Raw genomic sequence first — 23,531 nt, 5'->3', positions numbered from 1 at the left:
GCCTTTGTGGGCGGGTGCCGTCCAGGCGTGGCACTGCCCGTGTCTGGCGTCCATGTCCTCGCGTCTTCATGTTTACTTTTTCAGGGTAGATGGAATTAGATAAAGGCCACCTGCAGTTTTGAAACAAGAGACCTTGTAAATGCTTTATTGGAACAAGGTCAGGATTTTCTTGCTCATGAAGATCCCGGAAGGCCGTGCCCGGTGCCGGGTAGCTGATTGGCATGGCTCCTGTTCATCATTTGTAATCAGGCCGCTCGGCCTGGCAGCATGCGCGGCAGGGTCCCTACGGCTCAGCCAGGCACGTGGCACTCCTGGGGGGTGGGGGGTGCTGGGCCCCACCTGGACCCTCTGGCCGAAGTGGGCGCCTGGAGCTCCTGTGTGCCCTCTGCACGCCCTGGCCCCCTGACGGTGAGGGCGGGGGCTGCCTGCAGCTACCTGATCCCCGCTTTGCTGCTCTTTGAGTGGCTGAGAATGAAGGGAAGACTGACAGACAGGTAAACACGTTAGCCGTGGGGCTTTCCAGCCTCTGTGTTCTCATCTTTAAGAATTACTGGGACTTTCTGGTCTGTTTTCCCCTCCTGAATCCAGCCATGGCGGAGAGGGAAACTGAGGCATTGGAGACCTGGCTCTCCGGAGGTCGCTGGTAGGCTGGCACAGACGGGGCCCCAGACTCGTAGGACCCACGTCAGAGGGACATTGGTGAGCCTAGATGGACCCTCACTTTCCAGTGTGAGGACCAGTGGTGGCATCAGGATGGGGACTCAGGGCCCCAGCAGCCCGTCCGGCTGCACGCTGTCCTGGGAAGAGTCCTCTGCCCCGTGGTCCCACCCCCACTCCTCGTGTCTCTGACCTTCACCCCCAGTCCTGGGCCCTGCACCATATCCTGTGACTTCGGGTGTTGTGGGGAAGACAGCACAGGATCTTTTTGAGATGCCAAGGTCTCGTCCAGTAGGAAAGGAAGGAAGAGAAGAAAGAAGGGATGAGCCAGCGTTCGGGGCGGCCAGGTCCCAGGACTGGGAGGAGGAAGTGCTGCCGCCGTCTGGCCCCTCCCGCCCCCATCACAGCGAGCCTTGCTGTCCTTGGGACGTTTTCCTTCCCTTGTTGGTGCCTAGACTAAGCATCAGAGAGTTGACACATGGCCCAGGCTCTCCCGAGAGCCGGAAGCCTGGGGCCTGAGCCCAGGACCCAGATTCTAGAAGGTTCTGACTGTCTGATGGATTCAGACCACCCTTCCCAGCCCTGCTCCACCCTTCCCCCCCGCCCCCCGCCCAGCTTCACAGAAGTGCACCCAGCCCTGTGGCGGGGAGCCCTGGACAGCACTGCCCCCGGGAGTGGGCACGCTCCTGGATCTGGGCTGTCCCTGCATGTGGGCTGTTGGTGCCGGTGGCGTCTCCCCCAGTGGAGGCAGCTCCACAGGGCGTGGGGCCCCAGGTGGAGGGAGCCCTGGGAAGGGTCTGGGCCATAACCCGTTCACTCGGTCATTCAGCAAATGCCGGTCGCCCGCTCGTGCCTGGTGGGAGTGGACAGTCCTGGCCTCTGCTCAGGGTCTCGGAAGGCCCCCAGCAGGGCCCCCAGCGGGTCGGGTGAGCAGGGCTGAGCCTTCTTCCCATCGGACTGCCCAGCCGCCCAGGATCCCGCCTGTGCAGAGCTGGGGCCCCGGGGCTGTGGGCCTTCTCTGAGGCACCGTGCTAGGTAGTGCGGCTGGTGGGGGCACCAGTGCTGTGCACCCCATCTTACCCCCAGGCCCGGGCCTGGCACCTGCTCTGACCCCTGTTGGCCTTTCGGGGAACCCGCCAGCCCCTCCTCTCTGCAGCCCCTGCGTGGCTCAGAAACCGCCACCCCCACCCCCCGTAGGAGCTCCCCTTAACTCCCAGAGTCCTGCATTGTGTCTTCATTATCTTCACAAGGCTCGGTTTGGGGCTGCACTTCTCAGATTCTCATAAAATCCACGAGGCAGGCAGGTTCTAATCAGTTACTTCTGCGGGGGGCGCCTTCTCCTCCTCTGAGGGAGGGAGGGAGGAGCTGCCCTCGCCCTCCTGTCTTTTGTTTTTCGTTTTTTTGCGGAGGATAATTTAATTTCATCTCCAAATAGCAGACGAAAAGCCCAGGGCATTGCTTCTGGGGCGTCCTCGGCTCCTCCCCGGTGTGGCCTGGGAGGCTGAGCGGGCAGGATCCCTGAGGGCCAGGCCCCTTCCACTCACCAGGGGTGTCTGTCCCAGCTGCAAATCCTGGTCCTGGGTGGTTATTTAACCAGCACCTGCTTATGAAACACCTAGGCTGTTCCAGCCTCAAGGCCCAGGACACGTGGAGATGGCCACACAGTGACCCCTACCCTTGAGCACTGTGTGGTCGCTGCTCCCCCTTTCCTCCCTGCCTCCACTCGTCTAGTCATCTGCCCTCCCTTCCTCCATCCCTTTTCTCCTCTCCTCCTCCTCCCTCCCTCCCTCCCTGCCTCCCATCCGTCCACCCGCCCATCCATGCCCTGGTAGGGGCCTGATCTGTGCTGGCAGCAGAGAGCACACACGGCCTGAGGCAGGCTGGCACAGGAGCACAGACGCAGGCCTGTGTGTGCGCCTGGGGCAGGGCCATGGGGGCCACAGCCTTGGAGAGCGGCTTCCTAGAGGGTGCGGGGCCTGGCAGCAGGCGTGGGGAGAAGGCAGGCTGGTCCCAGGGTGAGAGCAGGAAGATTGGGCCTGGAGGGTTCAAGGCAGGCCCGGGTCCTGCTGTGACAGGTGCTGAGCCCCCCACGCTGGAGCCTGAAGGAAGTCCAGCCATGTCCTCAGAGTCTTGGGTCTTTATGGGGCGGGCTGGGCATGTGTAACATGGCTCTGACCTCACACCTCACAAACGTGCTTGTGGCCTGGGCCTCCCTGGGGACCCTGGTTCTGGAGGCTGAGTGGGCGCTGAGCCCCTGTGCTCCGTCCCAGCCCTCTGGGGGCTGCTGCCAGGGGCTGCTGGGCTTGTGAAGCGGGGTGCTCACCACAGAGCAGAGACACGTCTGCGGGTCTCTGAGGCCCAAGGTGGCTGGCCCTCCAAGTGTGCCAGGCCGAGGCCTAGAGGACAAGACGGCTCAGTGGTGCCTGAGCTGTTTGGGCAGAGACACGGGCTGTGACGTGAGGCAGTGAATGTTCAGAGTAGGGTGAAGTCACGGGGGCTTCCTGGCGGAGGTGGTGCACATGCAGGATAGATGGTGCTGCAGCGTCAGCCTGTGTGGCTTCCTGCACTCAGCAGGCACGTGTCCTGCCTGCCATAGGCTGGCCGAACTCAGCAGGTTGGGGTGACATGTCTTAAGCTGGATGAGTGGGGAATAATATGAAATGGGATGTTGGGTGGCCTCCGGGAGCACTGCTGGGTGGGCCAGGTGGCCGCCCGCTGCCAAGGCCTTCAGCAACCCCTCTGCTCCTGATCTGGTTTTCAGCATTTGGCCTCCAGTGGTCCTCGTATCCTGTAACTACACAGCTCAAGGGGAGCCCAGCGCCTGGGAAGTGCCCTGTCCCATGGGCCTCCCTTGGGGCCTGGGTGAGCTCCCGCTGCAGCTGTCATCTTGACAGGGTTTGCGTGTCTTCTCCACGTCCGTCATGGCCTGTGCGTGGACCGGTCTCCCCCATGAGATTCACCCTCAGTGAATGGAGGGGCGCGTGTCACGGACGTTTACGTGGTGGGTGTCACGTTTTGACCAGAAAGTGTCACGTTTGTGGACCTCGTCCTGGGGTGGCTGAAGGGACGAGGCCGTTCCCTGCGGAGACAAGGCTGACCTCACGTTCCTAGGGCTCAGCATGGTTCTCGGAAGGTCTGCAGACGGGCACTGGGTGTTGGCACAGGCTCTGGGCAGTGTCCGCTGACTCCTCAGCAGGTGCGTGACAGGGCACACTTTCCTTGAGTCCCACCGGTATTTTAATGGACCTTGTTTTTTCAGAACAGTTGTAGATTTACAGAAAACCTGTGACGATCACTCAGAGAGCCCCTGCGTATCCCTCACCCGCTTCCCTTTGTTCCTCTGGTGTGGGCACTTGTCACAGTGAAGAAGCCAACCCTGGGATGTTGTCATTAACTAAAGCCTGTCTCGTACTCAGAATTCCGTACTTTGTACCCACCGTCCTCTCCCTGCGAGGATCCCATCCAGGGCACCACATGACGTTTAGTGGGTGTGTCTCCCTGGGGCTCCGCCTGGCTGGACCGTTTCTCAGCCTCCTTTGTTCGCATGGCCGTGGCGGTGAGAAGAACCAGGCAGGTGTTTTGCGGAAGGTCCCTGTGGCGGGTGTTGTCTGATAGTGAGACTGGGGCCCGAGGTTTGGGGGGAGGAACACAGGCCAAGTACTCTCCCATCATCTCCTGTCAGGGCACCCCTGTCAGCGTGACTGCTCACTGTTGAGGGCATGGACCCTGGCCACTTGGCTGAGGTGTGTCTGTCAGGCTGTGTCCCCTGTGAAGTTCCTCTGTCCCCCTTTTCCCTGCAGCCCTCCTTGGAAGGAAGTCAGCGTGTGAGGCCCACTCACGATGGGTAGTTAGGCTCCGCTCCTTGAGGGCAGTGTCTCCACAAAGTTGGGAAGACACGCTTGTCTCTGGACCCCATTCATTAACTGAGTCAGTCCTTTATGTACACGACGGCTGACAATTAAGTTTGTGAACTTGCCCCCATGTGCTTACACTGGCAGCACTGAGCAAGCAGCTCGGAAGGTCTCATAACCTTGGTCTATCAGTGTCTCACAGCCGTGTGCGTGTCGACGTGTGGCGGGGTCTTGCTGAGTGGCCTTCATTATTGTTGTTGTGTGTTTTTGTGTGCCTTTGCGAGAATGTCTGAGCTTGAATTAGAGCAATGAACAAACATTAAATTTCTTGTTAAACTTGGCAAGAGTGGAAGTGAAATCAGGGACGTGTTAGTCCAAGTTTATGGGATGATGCCGTGAAGAAAACGGCAGTGCACAAACGGATTAAACGTTTTTCTCAGGGGAGAGAACGCGTCACTGATGAAGAGAGGTCAGGGCGGCCAGTAACCAGCAGAATTGATGAAAAATTCATCGAATTGTGTGTCAAAATCATCAGCTGACTGTGAGAAACATAGGAGACCACACGTAAACATCAATAGAGAAACACTTAGGAAAATCTTAACTGAAACTCTTGGGGTGAGAACTGTGTGTGCAAAAATGGTCCCGAAGGAGCTCTTGCATCACGACAATGCACCAGCTCACACGGCACTGTCTGTGAGGGGGTTTTTAGCCAGGAAACAAATAACTGTATTGAACACCCTCCCTGCTCACCTGACCTGGCCCCCGGTGACTTCTTTCTTTACCCAAAGATAAAGGAAATATCGAAAGGAAGACATTTTGATGACATTCAGGACATTAAGGGTAATACGACGACAGCTCTGATGGCCATTCTAGAAAAAGTTCAAAATTGCTTTGAAGGGTGGACTAGGCACTGGCATCAGTGCATAGCTTCCCAAGGGGAGGACTTCGAAGGTGACAGTGATACTCAGCAGTGAGGTGTGTAGCGCTTTTTCTAGGACGAGTTCATGAACTTAATCGTCAGACCTCATATCAGGATGGCCTTGGAGATTTTTAATGCTGTGAACTATGATTCAATGCTTCACTTGTCGGGTTGTTCACATATGCCTTTGGCAAACCCCTGCCCCCGATAATTTTTGTTTGTTTGTTTGTTTGCTTCCTTACTTCTTGTCACTGCAACATGTTCAGGCCACATAATTCCTCCCCAAACCCAAAGCCGTTTGTCCAGGGGGCCCTGGCTCCTTTAGTGGACAGTGGGATTAGACACCAAGACCCTGGTGTTGGGCGTGCCTGTCGCGGGTGGGCTGGGTCTTTGCAGCTGGCAGAGCAAGGATGTACCGGGCGTGTGTGACCCCCTGTGGGCACGAGGCTGCACGCCAGCTCTTCCTGGTGGTTCCACAGCTCGCCCTGAGCCTCCTCGCTCCCCAGTCCAACCTCCCACAGTGACAGTGAGAAGCCTGGCTCCACCGTCCACCTCAGTGTTCTGAACTGTCCCTCTTTGGGTTGTAACAGTGGCTTTTGACAAATGCATGATGCTACGTGTCCACCGTTACAGCGTCACAGAATAGGCTCACTGGCTGGAAACTGCCCTCTGCTGCTCCCGCCCTCCATCCCTCCCTCCTCCCGCCTCCCCCAACCCCCGGCAACCACTGACCCTTTTTCTGTCCCCATAGTTCTGCCTTTTCCAGAATGAGCTGGAATCACAGTGTGTGGCCTGGTCAGACTGGCTTCTTTCACTTACTGACATGCATTTGAGGGTCTTCCATGTCTTTTTATGGCTGTTAGCTCTCGATTATATTCCATCGTCTGGATGGACCACCGTTTATTTATGTATCGCTGCATGAAGCACACGTGGCTGATTACAGGTTTGGGCGATTATGAGTAAACAGCTGTGTGCAGATTTTTGTGTGCACCCAAGTTTTCAAGTCAAAAAACATAAACACCGAGGAGAAGAATGGTAAGAGTGTGTGGCCGGAGAGCATGGTCAGAGTACGTTTGGTTTGGAAGAATTCACCAAACCGTCGTCCCATGTGGCTGCACCAGCTGCGTCCCCACCAGCAGAGAGTGACGACGGCTCCTGCCCCACGGCCTCGCCGACATCTCGCTGTTCTCAGGTTTCTGGATTTTAGTCGTTCTCATAGGTGTGCGCTGGTATTTGTCATTGTTTTCATTTGAAATTTCCTGATGACAGTGACACACTCTCTGCCATTTTGGGGTCGGTGTGGCTTCAGATCATTTTTCCACTTTTAAGTTGGGTTGCTCTGTCGTTGTTGAGTTTTAAGGGTTCACGTGTGTTTTGGATACAGGTCCCTCATCCGAGGCACGGTTTGCAAGTGTTTCTCCCGGTCGGTGGCTGGTCTTTGCAAGTGTTTCTCCCAGTCGGTGGCTGGTCTTTTCGTCTTCTTGAGTGTCTTTTGAGAGCAGGTTTTATTCAGTGTTAGTCGAGTCTGATTTACCATTTTTCTTTTAATTTCATGGATCATGCCTTTGGTGTTTTATTTAACCGCGTATTACCAAATGAAAGTTCACATAGATCTCTTTCCTGTGTTTTCTTCTAGAAGTTTTGCGTTGCTGTGTTTTTTTATTTAGAGTCCCATTTTCAGCTGGTTTTGTGGATGGTGTCAGGTCTGTGTCTAGACCCCCCCTTTGCTCACGGGACTCCAGATGGCACTCCTGACCCAGGACCACCTGCTCACACCTGCCTTCCCCAGGTGCCTCGCGTGTGGCCCTTCTCCCAGCCAGGAAGCCAGGCCGTCCTCGGGGGCAGGGTGGGGGACACAGTGCCCTGTCCTGTGTGGGAGAGACCTTTGTCCGCAGATGCCCTGTTTGTGCCCAGTGAGCCGCCTCTGTTCTCCCTGGAAGCCGGGCGAGGGCTGTGTGCAGACCCCCCAGGCCGCCCGCAGTGGAGGCTGGGCCTGTTGGAGGTGGGGGTACTCCCTGTGTGATGTCACTCCCAGAGGGCGAGCAGCTGTCTCTACAGCCACCTTCTGTCCTAGTGGCGCCAGAGGCCGGGGAAGACGGGCCAGGTCAGCATTTCAGGTTCCTTCGGCGGTGCTTCTTTCTAAGACAAATAAGCACTGTCGAAAACAGCTCCATTACGGCCGACACTTCCAGGAACGTCAGGGGCACGTGAGGGAGCCAAATGTCGCTGTGCATGCCGTAGGGTGGGCGGTTACATTAATTAGACAACAGAGAGCTCCCGTGCCCGGACTGGATGCCCAGCGCGGAGGGCACCCTCCCGGAGGTAACTTGGGGTGTGGAGCCAGCGGCTTCCCCGCACGGTGGGCTCCACTTCAGCCCTGCTGCTGGGACGGGGCGGGAAGACAAGCCGCGGCTCTGGCCTGACGCCCTCTGCGCCCCTCCCCCCAGAGACCACAGTGAGGGCTCCCCTGCTTGCCCCCTGCTGGCTGAGGACCCAGCCCTCCTGGGTGCCCAGGCCTCCAGTCTGCTCATGCATAGAGATCACGTCTCCTCCTTTTGGATCGTTTCCTGCGCTGTGAGCACAGATGACCTGTGGGCCCGCAGGGCCGCCCTCCCCAGCTCAGAAAGGACGCACGGAGCCTGGACAGCCCAGCCGCCTCTCCTCGCCCTGGCACACAGCGTGGAGCCCCACCCGCCTGCCCCACCCCCTCCCGGGAGTGCCAGTCTCCCCTGGGTCCTGGCTCTTCTGCCCAACCCCCAACAAAGCCGTTGCGTCCCTGCCTCCCAAGCGTCCAGTGATGGTCGGACAGACAAATGAATGTACTTCAGGCAAAGTGGGAACCTGTTTTTAGAAGCAGGGGTCCCGGGTTTGGTGACACTGCCGGGTTGGCAGGCCCTGGCCCAGGGGTCCAGGGATGTCCGTGGTCTTCACAGCCTGGAGGAAGGCAGCAGCAAGCTGGACAGGGCACCCTGTGGTGCACAGGACGCCCCCCCCCGAGAATGACCCCGGGTGTGTAGTGCCTGGTGGGGAGCGGGGGCCTGGGTCACAGTCACCTGAGGGAGGACGCACAGCCCTTCCGGGACCTCATGGCTCAGACGGGTACACCATTCGTCACCCAGCAGGGACACTTCGTCATCAGGGGGAGCCACTGCTAAGGGTGACACTGGGTAACAGGTGTGAGAACAGGCCAGGAGTGCCCAGGTGTTCTGGGCAGCTGCCCCCACACAGGCAGGGAATGGCCAGGGCCCCCACTCTCTGATGGTGACCCCACGTCCCCACTGTGTCCAGGAATCACCTGCCATGACCCTGATGGCTCCTTTGGATTCCAGGGGCCTGGGGACCCCCAGGGCGCCCTGCCGGACGAGCAGGGAGTGGGGCCGGGAGCAGCCAGACCCAGCGTGGGGTGAGGGCCCCAGGCCTGGCACTAACTGGACTGTGTTGGGGACCAGGGCACAACCAGGGCGACCATGACAAGGGCGTCCCTTTGCTGTTGAGGTAGCAAATCCCAGGCTTTCTGAGGGGCTCAGCTGGCAGCAGGGCGTGAGGCCCCCCAGCCGAGAGGCTCTTGTGTCTGCTCACTGCTGTCTGCGGCCTGCCTCTGACCAGCCAGGGCGCCACATGGGGCAGGGACAAGATCTAAGAATGCCCTGGCCCCAGGCGGGAGCTGCCTGGTTTTCCTGCGTCTCTGGCCTCTGGTCCGCGGCCTGTAAATACAAGCTAGGCCTTGTATTGCCCCCTCTCAGGACTTTGCAAGCCCGTAAGGTGCAGCGTGGCGGCGTGATTGCGAGGCTGTGTAAACAGCGTTACTGTCCAGCTCCTGGGCCCTGGCGCCGCGGCCCAGACCTCGTTAATGGGTAACTGGGCGCCCGCCGGACAGTGGTGGGGCCTTCCTAAGGGACAGACACCTGCGCTGCCCCGAGGAGGACAGTAAGTGTCCTGTCTCCTCTGCTGTCTGTCCCTCCGTGACGCCCGCAGGTTAGCCAGGGAGCAGGGCGGTGCGAGCCCCACGCCCCCGCCCCCAGGAAGCAGCGTGAGGTCTGATGGGCGGGACACGCGGTGCCTTTCTTTTTCCACCTGAAACCAGGCAGCCGGGCCCCAGGACCAGCCCGGAAGGAGCCCCCAAGTCCCCCCCTTGCTGGTAATCGGGGTTCAGCAGGGCAGTGGCTGGGGGCTGTGCTGAGCCTCTCAGCAGGGAATCGGGCTGCTCCTGGGCAGGGGCTGGGGTCCCAGGGAGCCGTGGGGCCTCTCCAGCTAGGTCTGCGCTGCATTTAGTTATACGAAGCGGATTCCTGAGCTCGCCTTCAGAAAGTTCCGGGGAGGGTCTGGCTGCAGGCACCCTGTCCGCATCCCCCCAGAGGGAGGAGCTGCTGGGCCAGGTGACAGGTCCAGTCGGGAGCTCTGGGAGTCTCAGCCACTTCCTAAGGTCATGGTGAGCCCAGCTGCTGGGGACCAGGTCGGCCTGGGAGCCTTCTGCAACCTCTGGGGTCCTGCCTCCTCTGCAGGCCAGGCCGGGGGCAAGCACGCAGCTTCAGGCTCCCCCGGCAGGAGCTGAAGCCGGCCCGGGTGCGGCACATGGCCTCCTCATGGGCAGGGCTGCTCACACACCCTCCCTGCACTTCCAGCAGGAGAGGCCTGGGAGGCCGTGCTCCATGGGGAGGGAGCTCTCCAGGACCCCAGAGGACAGGACGGCTCCCTGTTCCTCTGATGGGGCCCCAGCAAAACCCAGAGCTGGGCGGCCGTGTTGGCTGCGGGGTCTGCTCGCTGTCCCGTGCCCCCTGCGTGGCAGCTCTCTGAATGCGCCCAGGTGCCCTGGCTGTATAGTCGCAGCACTTGACATCACAGCCCCTGAGGCCTCTTTACCCAGACCGGCCTCGGGCGTTCACCGCACAGCAGAAGGCCTGGGCTCCGGCAGGGACCAGGTTCTTCTCACTCTGGCCTCTTTCCCGCTGTCACGTGGAGAGGACTTGGGGAGCCGGCAGAGGCCCCTGGCTGGCGGCTGGCACCCGGAGTTTGGATGCCGCCTCCCTGGGCTGCCCACTTGCGGCCGTGGGCGATGGTGGGACCCCCAGCGTCAGTCCTTCATCCTGGGTGTCCTAGCTGACCCCCCCGTCCCCCATTGGGTCTTATGATGGAGGCACAGCTACTGGCCGGGGCGTGTTTGCTGTGGCTGCTGTCACAGGTGACTGTCCGCCCAGGGGGTTAAAACAACACACATTTACTCTCTTCCAGGCTGTAGGCCCCACATCCAAACGGGAGCTGCCATCCAGGTGTGGCGGGGCTGGCTCCTTCTGGAGGCTCCGGGAGACTCTGGCCTCTTCAGCTTCCAGAATCCTGTGCATTGTTTGGCTCCTGGCCCCTTCCTCTGTCTCCTCAGGGTGTTGCTCCAGCCCCTGTGTTTGTGGGTGTCACCTGGTCTCCTCCCTGTGGTCAGCTCTCCCTCTGGTATGGGACCCACATCTCAGGCTGTCTGCCTGCCTCCTGGGGGGAGGGCATGTCTGTAACATCCTTTTCCAGGTGGTCAGGCTTGCTCTGTGTCCTCCGGCCCCTTCTAGCCATGGGACGTCGGCCGTACGGTTGGAGGGACGTGCTGATGTAAGCCCCACCCCCGTCTCCCCACTGTCTCGTTACCCCTGAGCCCTCATGGCATCTGTTCTGGACGGTGGTGGCCTGGTTTTGTCCCACTGGCTCATTTTACAGACGAGGTGGCCGAAGGAGGACCAGGCCACTACTTCTCCCTCTTGTTCTCACTGCAGAGAGGACATGGCTCAGCGTGGTGTCCCTGCGGCTGCAGGCAGAGCTGGGCCTAGGTGACGTCACAGTCAGGGTCCTGGCGGCCTGGCGTGGCCCTGACCATAAACCCCGCAGGGCCCTGGTGCCCACCCACCTGGTGACCCCACAGGGTCTTCTCCAGGACCAAGCACAGACCCGACGGTCACATGCCTGACCTCAAACCGCCCTGCCTCTCTGCAAGGCTGGCCTCGGCTGCCTCAAATGACCTTCCCCTTCCTGGAGCACGGGGGCCCACAACCTTCCAGAAACAGCTGCTTCTCCAGGTGTTGGCCACAGAGGGTGTTTAACTGGCCCCAATCAGTTTTTGTTTCCATCGTGAAGCTGTGACCCAAGCCAGGTGGCAGATGGCTCTGAAGTCTCCCGTCTCAAGGACGTGTCCTGGCTGTGTGCATTGCCCTGCCCTGGGCAGGTTTGACCTCAGTGGCAGTGAGGAGGGGGTGAGGCCTGGACCCGACAGCTGCCTGGTGGCTCCCCCTTGCTCAGAGCACCCCAGTTCCCGTGCCAGCAGGGGCAGGGTCGCACCCCTTCTCCGTGTGGCCCCGGCGCCTGGGCCTGGCAGGAGGAAGGGGCATGGGCAGGGGTGACACGGCACTGACTTTGGTTAGAGGTTCTCTGTGGAGCCCCCCGGGGACTTAGCTGGAGATGCATTGCTCTCGGTCCGGTCCTGGGGGGCCCTGGGAGGCCCCCTTCACTGCTGTGGCCGCTGTCCCCTCTACCTGCTCTGAGCCAGATGACCAAGCCTGGCTCTGAGGACCCAGCCTGCACAGCCTGGAAGAGCCTGTTTTCCTGGGGCTGTCCCCACGTTTTCAAACTGACAGGTGGCCAAGGGACAGGCCAGTTAGTGGCAGTGCTGCTCGTATCTGTGGTGAGTGCACAGGAGGTTCCAGAAGCTGCATCTGCCCTCTTGTCCCAGTTTTTCTGGCTTCCAGGTGTGGGCAGAGGACGAGAGCCAGATGGAGTGGCAGCACAGTGGGGGACACTGAGGGCGGTCACGGCACTGGCAGGCTGGGACGGGGTCCGCCAGGTCCTGGGAGGTTTCCTGCCTTTGCCGTGATTCTATTCCACAGTTTGTTAGTGGGGCAGCAGGGGACGTGGGGCTGCGACACAGAGCAGGGGGCCAAAGGCTCATCTTCACGGTGGGAGGAGGCAGGAGAGGCGTCCCTGAGCCGTGGCACCATCAGCCGTCTGTGCAAAGGTGACCTGTCTGCTCGTCCCAAGGTCAGCACCCCCGCGGCCCTTGTCCTGCCTGACACGTCCCCTGTGAAGCAAAACCAGTGCAGGATGGCGGTGACACCAACTGCTCGGTTTGTCCAGGACCACTGGTGTCTGTGCCAGAACTGGGACGTCACAGGCAGAGCGGGCAGCTCAGCCGCTGGACCCTGTGACTCCCGAGGGAAACCTGCCGCCTGCCCCCGTTTTGCTCCATATCCGAGCCTTCCAGTCTCACTTCTGATGCCCTGGGAAGGTCGGCTGTGGGTTGGGAGGGGCCAGGGGGCTTAAGGGCCAAGCGCCCGTGGCCGTGGCCCCCTGATCCTGTCTCCGCGATGTCGGGGCATCTCTTGATCTGGGGTGTGCCCGAGCGCAGGCCTGCTGCCTCCGGCCCCGAGGAGCGGCACTGACCCAAACACAGGCCCAGGGAGCTGTGCGTTTGGAGCATGCAGGCCAGGGCTGTGGGTGGCCAGGGTGATGTCTGCGGGGAAGGGGGGCTGCGGCTGGCTCGAGGGCTCAGGAGTGGGGCAGCCCTGCCCGTTGTTTCCACCAGTGTGTCCCCTGCTCCTGGGTGGCCAGTGGCAGCGGCCAGCACACACTTCTGTCCTGAACAGGTGCCTCCCAGCAGCCGCAGGGCCACCCACGCTGGCCTCTGACCACGACCCCTGGTGTGGCCTTCCCCTCCCGGGGCCTGCAGGTCCTTTCCGCCAGTGCGCGGCTGGGCCTGCGGAAAGCTCAGGGCGGCCCCACAGCCGGGAGGCCAGGCCACCCCCGGAGGCCTGAGCTGCAGAGCCTGCGCCTGGCGTCACCCGCATGGGGCCTGGGGGAGGGGGGCTCCCCTGAGGTCCCGATTGTGCTTTATTTCTTTATCTCGTGTCACACACTGTCGTGCAGAGATAATCCTTGGCTGGTACCACTGGTCCACGCGAATTGGACTTGGTCACCTGCCACGTACGTAATTGGCTCCCTTGAAGTCACCCCGAGGTACAGGATTTGCTGTTAGGGTTTAATTGCAAACTCAATTTCAATGTAGCGCAAATACTGAGATTAATACTTCATCTGATCTTAAAGGGTATTTTCTTCCTGTGAGTTTTAATCCTCATCGTAAACGTCTGTGTGGCTGCGGATAAAACGAAACATCGGTCACTTGTGTGTGCACAGTGTCGAGGGGACGATGTACAGAGTTGGGACTCAGGAGTGACACCTTTTGTGGCAGGAGAGGCGGGGTGCGGGTGAGGGAGGCCAGGGCTCTGCTCCCCAGCACCTCCTCCGAGAGTCGGGCCTGGCACCCCACTGTGCCTGGGCTGCAGGTGGAGGGGCCCTGAGCCTGCAGCTTGGGGACAGCAGTATGTGGGTGCAGGCTGGAGCCCACGGGTGTCAGGAAGGGGTTTGCTGGTCCCTGAAAACTGGGTCAGGACGCCCCGTGTCAGTGTGGCTCTGGCAGGCAGGGGCACAGCGTTCATGCCCCTGACTGGGCGTCACCAGTTGTCACCTGGGTGCCCTGTGACCAGCTGGGAGGGGAGGGGAAGCTCACTGCATGTGGGTGTGTGGGTGTGATTTTGAGCAGACTGGGGAGCTCTGCCGCGTGTCTTCTCTCGGGCCGGCTGGACCGCCTGCGAGGGCTGTGGAGGCCTGTGCTGGGGGAGGCTGGGGTGCCCGGGGGTCATGGGGAAGGACAGCGTGGGTCCTGGGACGTGGGTCCCCTGCCCCTGGCTCTGAAGTCTTCAAGTTGGGAGCAGCCCCCTCCCAGCCCCTTCCTGCCTTCTCACCTGGTTTCTTGGCCTCAGGACAAATTGGCTGGTGAGTCCTGCCCATAATAAAACCGTAATAACAGGAATCTCAGAACTGGTGCTGAGAGTCTGGGTGCCCCACCTCCGTGACTCGGTGTGGCCTTGCCAGGCTCCGCGAGCACAGCTTGCTCCCGCGCCGCTTTACTTGAGTTTCTGATGAGACGTCCCAGTCGCACTGAGGTGTGCCGGGGAGGGCGAGCAGACTCGCCTCCTGCCCCCGCTGTCTGGGTGCCCCATCCTCATCCTCCAAGCAGTGCCACCCTATTACTATTAGTGATTTTGTTAAATACTTTCCTCTGGATTTGCACATATTTTCTCCTGGTGCAGCACTTTGAAAGTGAGCCCAGCACAGATCTGGGGACATGCGTCATGAGGGTGACCATCTGGGGAGAGGGGGTGGAGTGACATCCTGCTGAATGGTGAGAGCGTGCCTGTCGGCACCACGGGCAGTGCCAGGGCACCTGTGTCCTGAAGGGGACCCACCCCCAGCAGGGAGCTGTCCACATCCCCCTTTCCAGCCAGTGCTCTATGTTTTCCGGTTTGTGACTGTGACACCCTTTCTGCACGTGAACTATGCTGGAGAGTTGACTTTTTAAAATGCTGTCCTTTGATTTCACAGTTTGAGTGCTTAGTGGGTAGTGACACCGGGGTTCATAGGCACGGGGCTCCCCCCGTCTCTCCCAGGGCGAAGCCCACCCGTCCTTATTCTCGGGTGTCCTCAGCTCCAGAGAGCAGCTTGTTCTGGGGCAGAGAGGACAGGTGTGTGGTTTGTTTCTGACACTGAAGTGACAAGCCCTCTGTGAGCTGTGACTGGAATCTGTCCCCATAACCACAGCAGCGCGTCTCCCAGAGGCACCACCGAGGCCCAGAACATTCCGAGCAGGTCCCTGTCCACGCTGCCAGAGGCGTGTGCAGACACGGTGTGCACCCCAGACCGCCAGGCTTCTCCTTAGGCTGCAGCCCTGCCCACCAGACACACGGGCGCTTGGGGACAGGTGAGCTGCCACGGGCCCGGCTGGGAGAGCTGACCCGAGCCCCAGGCGTCCCTTCCTCCATAAGTTTCTCCAGCACACGGCCTCCCCTCCGTGCCCTCCCTCCCAGTACCATGTGGGTTTCCATGGCCCTGCCTTCTCATCTGGGTGCCCACCGCCCTCAGGCCCAGAGCTCGGGGGGCACTGCACGCTGAGACCCATCCTGGCCCAGCTCCACATGGGACGCAGGCTGGGCTGGAAGCGCCTGTCCCAGGAAGCCCACGTCTGAGCTCCAGGCGGGGCCCACAGGGCCCCTTCTCTCCTGATGGGGGCCTGCCTCGACCCCCGCTCCCAAGTCGTGCCGTGTGCTGGGCTGCACCAGGCCGTGGTCAGCTCGACTGCCCTGTGCCAGCCTCAGGCCCTGCTGGCCTGCTCAGGGACCCCTTGTTTTCCTTCGAATCCAAACAGCCCTGGCCCCTGTGATCCCTACATACCATCTTGTCCTCTGCTGCACCCCGTCTGGAGCCCGTGGTCTGGGGCTGGGCCCGCCTGACACCCACGTCCGGTGCAGACATGGCTTCCCATCCACCACCCCGCTCCTGAGGAGCTGGCCTTAAGGACACTGTCACGGTGACCTGGGCTCAGACTGGGTGCTAACAGCCCTTGTTTGGGCGTTTCAAGGGGCTGATGTACTGCCTTGCAGCCTGACTTCCCTGGTCTGACTCAGAGAATAAGCAAAATGACAAAACATGGCTCACTGAGCAAGCAGCACTGGTCCGTCCACACTCAGCTCCCGGGGCCTCCCGCCCAGAGCCTGCAGGGGCCTGTGTCCCAGGTCATGACCCGAGAGCTGGTTCTGTCAAACCTGTGCAAACAGGGCTAATAGTGGCTCTGGCGTGTAGGGGGTATGAAGGGCTTGGCATGGCCCCCAGGTCTCGCCCAGCCCAGTGGCGCCCTGGAGGCTGCCCCTTTTCATTTACCCAGGGCCCCCGGGTGACCGAGAGAACCCCGACTAGGGGCCCAGCCTCCGTCCTGTGAGTGTCCAGACAGTGGGAGGGGCCCTGTGCTACCCCCACCTCCTGCCTCAGCCTGGAGCTGCCCAGACCTGGTCCAGCCCTGGCTGTGCCCCCTCCCAGCCCATGGCCACAGTGGGTGCTCCTCCCTGAGCCTGTGATTTGTCTTCTGGAAAATGGGGAGATGGTGGAGCTCTGGTCGGGCAGGGGGAGGGCCAGCACGGGGCTGCTACCGTCTCTGGCGTCAGGGGGCTGGGCACCCTGGGCCATTCATCTCTGACCCCAGAGGGTCCTGCCTTCTCGCCTGCAGATCAAGCCACCTCCCCACCCAGCCCTGGTCTGTCCCGCACCCCTCCACACAGGGCTCTCTGTGAGCTGTGTTTCTGCATGTATACGAGTCTGACATTAATTTTAACGATTAAGTTCATGAACTCATCCTAGAAAAAGTGCTACACGCCCCGTTGCTGAATGTCACTACAGTCACCTTCCAAGTCCTCCCCTTGCGAAGCTCTGCACCGACGCCAGCGCCTAGTCCACCCTTCAAAGCCTTTTTGGAACTCTTCTTCTGGAATGGCCATCAGAGCTGTCGTCGTATTACCCTTGGTGTCCTGAGTGTCATCACAATATCTTCCTTTCAATATTTCCTTTATCTTTGGGTAAAGAAGGAAGCCATTGGGGGCCAGATCAGGTGAGTAGGGAGGGTGTTCCAACACAGTTATTTGTTTCCTGACTAAAAACTCCCTCTCAGACAGTGCCGTGTGAGCTGGTGCACTGTCGTGATGCAAGAGCCGTGAATTGTTGGCGAAAAGTTCAGGTCATTTTCTTCTTTTCATGCAGCCTTTTTGGCACTTCCAAATAGTAAAGTTGGTTCACTGTTCATTTGGTACAAATGAATAATCCCTCTGACATCAAAAAAGTTTAGCAACATCGTTTTGACTTGATTTGGACTGACAGAACTTTTTGGTCATGGAGAACTGGCTGACTTCCATTGCGCACTCGGACACTTTGTGTCAGGTCGTATTGGTACAGCCATGTTTCATCACCAGTGATAACACGGCCCTAAACATCGTCTTGCTTCTCCAAAAGGTCTTGGCAAACTTCACTCTCCTTTGCTTTTGTTCACCGGTGAACTCCTTCGGGACCATTTTTGCACACAGCTTTCTCATGCCAGGATTTTCAGTTAAGATTTTCCTGTTTCTCTATTAATGTTTACTTGGTCTGCTAGGCTTCTCACAGTCAGCTGATGATTTTGACACACAATTCAATGAATTTTTATGATGTTTTGTCAGTTCCGCTCGTTACTGGCCGCCCTGACCTCTCTTCATCAGTGACGCGTTCTCTCCCCTCAGAAAAACGTTTAATCCGTTTGCACACTGCCGTTTTCTTCATGGCATCATCCCCATAAACTTGGACTAACACGTCCCTGATTTCCCTTCCACTCTTGCCAAGTTTAACAAGAAATGTAATGTTTGTTCATTGCTCTAGTTAAGGCTCAGACAGTCTCGCAAAGGCACACAAAAACACACAACAACAATAATGAAGGCCACTCAGCAAGACCCCGCCACACGTCGACACGAACACGGCTGTGAGACACTGATAGACCAAGGTTATGAGACCTTCCGAGCTGCTTGCTCAGTGCTGCCAGCGTAAGCACATGGGGGCAAGTTCACGAACTTAATTGTCAAACCTCGTGTGGGGGGTGAGCTAAACCCATCCCCGCCCCTCCCTCCTCCTGGGGCTGTGCCCCAGCTCAGCTCCACGGAGAGCCCTGGCTGAGCCCCTGTGGCTGTGTGCTCACGGCTCTAACCTGCGGTGCCATCTCATGTGCCCTCTGCTTTGGGAGTGGCAGGCAGCCCTGTTGGGACCAAGCCGGGCCCGCCCTGCTGCCCTCAGCTTCAGGAGTGGGGGGTGAAGGGAGGGTGGCAGGCCTGGGAGGGCGGTGCCCGGGGGTCTAGGCCTGGGCAGCTGTGAGGCCCATTGGCCTCCATTCTGGGCGGACAGGGCCAGACCTGCAGTTGAGCCCCACGCCGTGGGCTCTGGGTCTGGGCACTGCCAGCATGCCAGCCACTGGCCCCTGAGGGCAGGGGAGCTGAGGTGTGAGGCTATAAGTTCTTTACAACAGCCTAGAAATATGAGTGGAACAGTGATGTCTGAGCGGCGTGAGCACCTTCCTGGAGCGGGCATCGTGGGTGATCTTCTGGGCCTCGGCTGTGAGTCTGAAGTGGCCAGCGTGGCCCACTGTGCACAGCGCCAGCCGCTGGCCCTCCCCCGTGGCTCAGGACTTGGACACAGTGGACTAAGATGCCACAGGTTCCATGAGGCGGAGGGGAGCTCGGTGCCGTGGGGCAGGTTTGACAGACGGGGTGGGGCAGCTCGAGTGACAGCTTCGCCGTGTCCCTGGTGAGGTCAGCAGCAGACGGTTGCCAGGGATTAGTTCTGCAGGGTGGGCGTAGCGCCCACTGCAGCGCCTGGCCCTCGAGTGGACAGGTCAGCTGGAGGCCTGGAGGCCCGAGACCCCACTGATTCCTCTTCTTGACACTGAGTGTCCACACAGTTTGGGGTGACCCATGTGGTACCTGATCCCGTCTTCAGCCTTGTGACCGGCCACTGAGTGTCACAGTGTGCTGCCTCTTCCTAGCCCCCTGGGGGCCTCGGGTTTCTCGGTGCCTCTGTTTCGGGCCCGTCTGCTGATCTGCTGCCCCCCCCCCACCCGCGTGCCTTTCACCTTGGACATGTGCTCCGAGCGTCCTGGGTCTGCCCCTTGGCGCCAGGAGACCTGCTGTTTGCGAGCACTGTGGTCCCGGGTGCTGGACGCCTGGCTCCAAGGACAGCACGCTGGAGCCCCAGGCACGGAGTGGGCTCGGAGCGTTATCTGGTGGCTCCCCCAGAAAGCAGGGACAGCGTCCCCAGCCCTGCCCAGCCTAGGTCGACGGTCACAGGGCAGGGTGAGCAGGACGTGAAGCCAGCTGGGGTGAAGGCGTGGGGGCAGAGGGGTGAGCAGTCAGAGTCTGCCGAAAACCCCCCAACACAAGGAATTGAGAGGGTGAAAAATAAGGGTGGGCGCCTGGGAGAGGGGCGGCCAGGGCAGCCGTGGGAGTGAGGGTGGGGAGGGTGCAGGGGGCTGGCCTGGGTGCTTTGGCTGAAGCCTGGACATCGTGTCAGCTGGTAATAAAGTAATAAACTGAGACATGTCATCTCCGGAGCACGGAGCTGTGCGGGCATGTGCCCCACAGATCGGACCTGCGGGCTCGTTCCAAGTCGGGCTTTCCATATTCTCCGAGGCTGCTCTTTCTCCTTTCATTGATTGAATGTTGTTCCCAAAATGGTAGGTTCAGGTCCTAACCCCTAGCTATGAATGGGACCTTACTTGGAAAGGGGGTCTTTGTAGATGTGATGAGGTTAGGCGAGGTCACTCGGTGGCTGCTAGTCGAGTGTGACCTGTGATCTTAGGAGACGAGAGAGTGGGACAGGGACAGGCGGTTACGGTGGCAGAGGTGGCACTGCTGCGGCCACAGCCAGGAAACGCCATGACTGGAGGCCAGCGGAGGCAGGAAGGACCCTCCCCTGGGCCTCAGAGCGCGCCCTGCGTGTCCCTCGGTTTCCATCCTCCGGAACGCGGGAAGATGAAGTGCTGTGGTTTGCCCCCCACCCCCAGTGCGGGTCCTGCAGCCCCGGGACGCTGACACACTGTCAGAGGCAGCTGCTCTCGGTCGCGTCTCAGTGTGGACGCAGTGCAGGGACATTTGGGGGCCGTTGGGGGCCTTGTCCTGTCTTACCCACGGGGCGTGGTGCAGAATCCTGGTGGCTGGGGGGATGGAGTGAGGCTGGCAGCTGCGGGCCGGCCTGGGAGAGGGGCTCGCTGGACGTGGAACCTTCTCAGTGCCCCGGCGGTGGCCCTGCCTGGCCATCCACGTCCACACGGGGTCCAGGCTCAGGGGGTGCCCTGTGCTGGACCTGAAACGCTGGCCAGTCAGTGCCTTAGGTGGGGGTCGCAGGGCTGCTTGGGGGCTTCGCTAGCGAGCAGGGCTCAAGGTGCCCGGAGAGGGTGAGCCGGTCCCCAGGAGACAGGCCTTCACCGTCCCCTGACGTCAGCCCAAGGAGTGTGGTCAGGGTGGGCGGCAGCGAGGACCGGGAATGGCAGGGCAGCCCCGAGTCCACCCACGGAGCTTAAAATAGCCGCCAGCGGAGCCCACGCAGCTCCCCGCCCATAAGTCAGCGTGGCCCGTCACCTTCGACCTGCCCTGTGGGGCTGCCAGCTGCAGTCACCTCCCACAAGCACATGTGTGGGGCCCTACGCACCGCTGTCACCAGGAAACCACTGCCTCGCTGTCCCAGACTCTCCCCTCTGCTGCATTTGTCTGCTTATTTATTTATGTGTCTCTTTATTTATTTTTGCCTTGTTCTTAGTACAGTATGTGACTCTGTGTGCAATTAGCTGGTGTGACTCAGAATCTGCAGCCTAAGCCTTCAGGGGAGGTGGCACGGGGACACTGGCCTTGGGACGGGGTTCTGCTCAGTGGGGGAGGGGCACCAGAGGCCCCGGGTGGGTATGGGGGTCACCGGGGCCGGGTACATGGGAGCCACTGCCGGCACACCCAGACGCCCCCATCCAGGGTCAAGGGTCAGCCTGGGCCATGCCGAGCTGAAGAGTGAGCCGCTAGTCACACACTTCATCCTGCTGGCTGGGCTGGGGACCTGGGGGCAATACAAGTGACAGAGGGTCCAGGCAGCCCTGTGCAGTTAGCTGCCTGGAAGACCCAGGGGGCTGCCTGGAGGAGGGGGCCTGAGGTGATGTGCGGTAGGGAAGGGGACCCAGGGCTGAAGAAGGCTGCGGTGACCCAGGGCGTGCAGTTTCCTCGGTACCTGCCTCTGTTCTGCTGTCACCTCCTCCTTCCTGTTCTGGCTGCAGCACGTTCCCCACCCTCGCCGTCCGGTGAGCCCCCGGGGCGGAATGCCTCTGCTCTGCTCCCACGGTGGGGCCTCCCCGTGGGCGGCCGTCCAGGTGTGGGCTGCTGGCTCTGGCCAGCCGTGGGCGGCCTGGGGTCCCCGGGATCGTGGAGCGGGCTGGGGAAGAGCTCCGGCCTCCCACCGGGCGCCACGGCCAGTTTTCGCGTTTCCCGCCTTGCGCCCAGCGCTGGTGCTGTCTCTGTCGGTGTTAATATTCTGCGCTTACCTCTGGGGGGTCCAAGCCGTGTTTTGTGGGGACCATGACACCTTAAGGAACACAGGACACTCCCTCTGCTGGGATCCTGGTCCCATCTGCCCTGGGACGTAGGAGAAATGGGGGATGAGGAGGCCTGTGAAACCAACCTCGCGGAGCCGACACCTTCAAACTCTAAGTACCACCTCTGTGCACACTGGGCCCAGAACCAAACCAAGGCCGGGGGCCTCGCCACCCACCCTCCTGTGTCCTGGGGCGGCCGAAATTGGGGAGCGGGGCAGTGTCCACATGGCACAGCAGGAGTAAGGGGCACGTCCAGGTCCCTGTGAGCGTCTCCCTGTGTCTGCACAGGACACGTGTGCATTGTGTGAGCATCTCCCTGTGTCTGCACAGGACGCGTGTACAATGTACGGGCATCTCCGTGTGTCTGCATAGGATGCGTGTACAATGTGTGAGCGTCTCCGTGTGTCTGCACAGGACGCGTGTGCATTGTGTGAGCGTCTCCATGTGTCTGCACAGGACGCGTGTACAATGTACGGGCATCTCCGTGTGTCTGCATAGGATGCATGTACAATGTGTGAGCGTCTCCGTGTGTGTCTGCACAGGACACGTGTGTATTGTGTGAGCGTCTCCGTGTGTCTGCACAGGACACGTGTGTATTGTGTGAGCGTCTCCGTGTGTGTCTGCACAGGACACGTGTGTATTGTGTGAGCGTCTCCGTGTGTCTGCATCTCCGTGTGTGTGCCTGTGTAGCTGTGACCATGCTGCTTGGCCTTGGCGTGGTCACGCGTGGGTCCCACCTGTATGAACCTGTTGGCCAGGTGTGTGGAATGTGCACGTCTGTGTTTCTGTGTAGCTCTGCGTGTCTCCGTGTGCATCTCTGTGCGTGTGTGTGAGCAGTGGCCTGTGGAGGGGAGAGGAGACCTGGACGGCCCAGTGTGGAGGTGACAGCTGGGTCCCCACCACTCTCAGCTCTGTAAGAGGGTCTGTGCTGGTGTCCAGTGCCCTCGCCAGCTTGGGCACGGAGCTCCGGGGCCCCGCGTGGACTCCAGTCGAGTGCTTTGTGTAGTCCCAGGTCCCTCGATCACATTGCCTGGCGGCTGACCGCCCCTCCTCCGTGACTCGGCCCTTCATTTCCTCCATGACTGAGATGAGGCCACCTTTCATTTCCTGTCTGCCCAGGAAGGGCCACAAGCCCCACGCTGCGTAAAAGTGGAGGTCGCTGGCCTTAGCTGGTGTGCTGGCTTTTATAGGGCATGTTTCTGACGGCGTCATTTGAGGTGTTGAAAAAGGCCGCGTCCGGCCTCCCTGGGCCCCTCTGCGGGCGGGCACTGGGCAGGCGTCCAGCTGTGGGGCTGGGTGGCTGGTGGCTTTTCTCCAGGGCCAGGCCACTCAGCCCACGTCTGTGCCTCTCTTGCAGGTCAGCTGGCCGCTGGCACCTGTGAGATTGTGACACTGGACCGGGACAGCAGCCAGCCTCGGAGGACGATTGCCCGGCAGACGGCTCGCTGTGCATGCAGAAAGGGGCAGATCGCGGGCACCACGAGAGCCCGGCCCGCCTGTGTGGACGGTAAGAGCCTGGGGCCCCTGCGAAGGCCACGGGGCGGCAAGCCGGGCGTCACCTGACACAGCCTCCCCAGAGCGCTCTCTCGTCCAGCACCGTTGCTCCGATGGGCAGCGTTGGCTGTGCCTATGGGTGTGGTCTCCAGGGTGCCCCATGCGGCAGGGTTGGGGTCCCCCATGTGCTCACAGGGATTGACTGGCCCGGACGCTGTGGCCCCTCGGTGAGGCTGGGGACAGAGGGGAGCAGAGCTGTGCCATCTACAAGACGGCCTGGAGATGTGCGCCCGTTGAGTCCATCACATGGGGTTTTTGGTGCAGCTGCCAGCCAGGCGGTGGGCTCCTCCCCGTCGGGGTCCGGCAGGCGTCAGGCCCATCCCTCACGGGCCCCAAGGCTGTGCAGGTGAACTCCTGCATGTCGGTGGATGAGACACACGTCAGCGTCCTGGCTGAGTCAACACTGGGAGGCGCTGTGTGAGGCGGTACCTTCAGGCTTCCTTTTGGAAACAGGAGGAAGGGAGGCCCTTGCAGCGGCCAGGGGCGTGGACAGTGGTGCGTCCACGGTGGAGGGGCCGCATGTGTGCCTTGAGTTCTTGGGCGTTCAGCAAGG

General features: G+C 60.5%; 1 protein-coding gene across 2 annotated transcripts in view; it reads left to right on the top strand.

Moving 5' to 3' along the window:
- TAFA5 (TAFA chemokine like family member 5) overlaps window positions 1-23,531 on the top strand; it is a 169,790-nt gene that overhangs the window by 89,570 nt on the left and 56,689 nt on the right. For both annotated transcript variants that reach the window (XM_081060717.1, XM_081060716.1), the window contains exon 2: window positions 22,782-22,931. In XM_081060717.1, the coding sequence (XP_080916843.1) occupies window positions 22,782-22,931 (150 nt within the window). The remainder of the gene's footprint in view (window positions 1-22,781; window positions 22,932-23,531) is intronic.

The sequence above is a fragment of the Rhinolophus hipposideros genome (assembly GCF_964194185.1).
Source record: "Rhinolophus hipposideros genome assembly, chromosome: 9".
NCBI classification, from domain to species: Eukaryota; Metazoa; Chordata; class Mammalia; order Chiroptera; family Rhinolophidae; genus Rhinolophus; species Rhinolophus hipposideros.
This window is presented reverse-complemented; position numbering and strand designations above follow the sequence as displayed.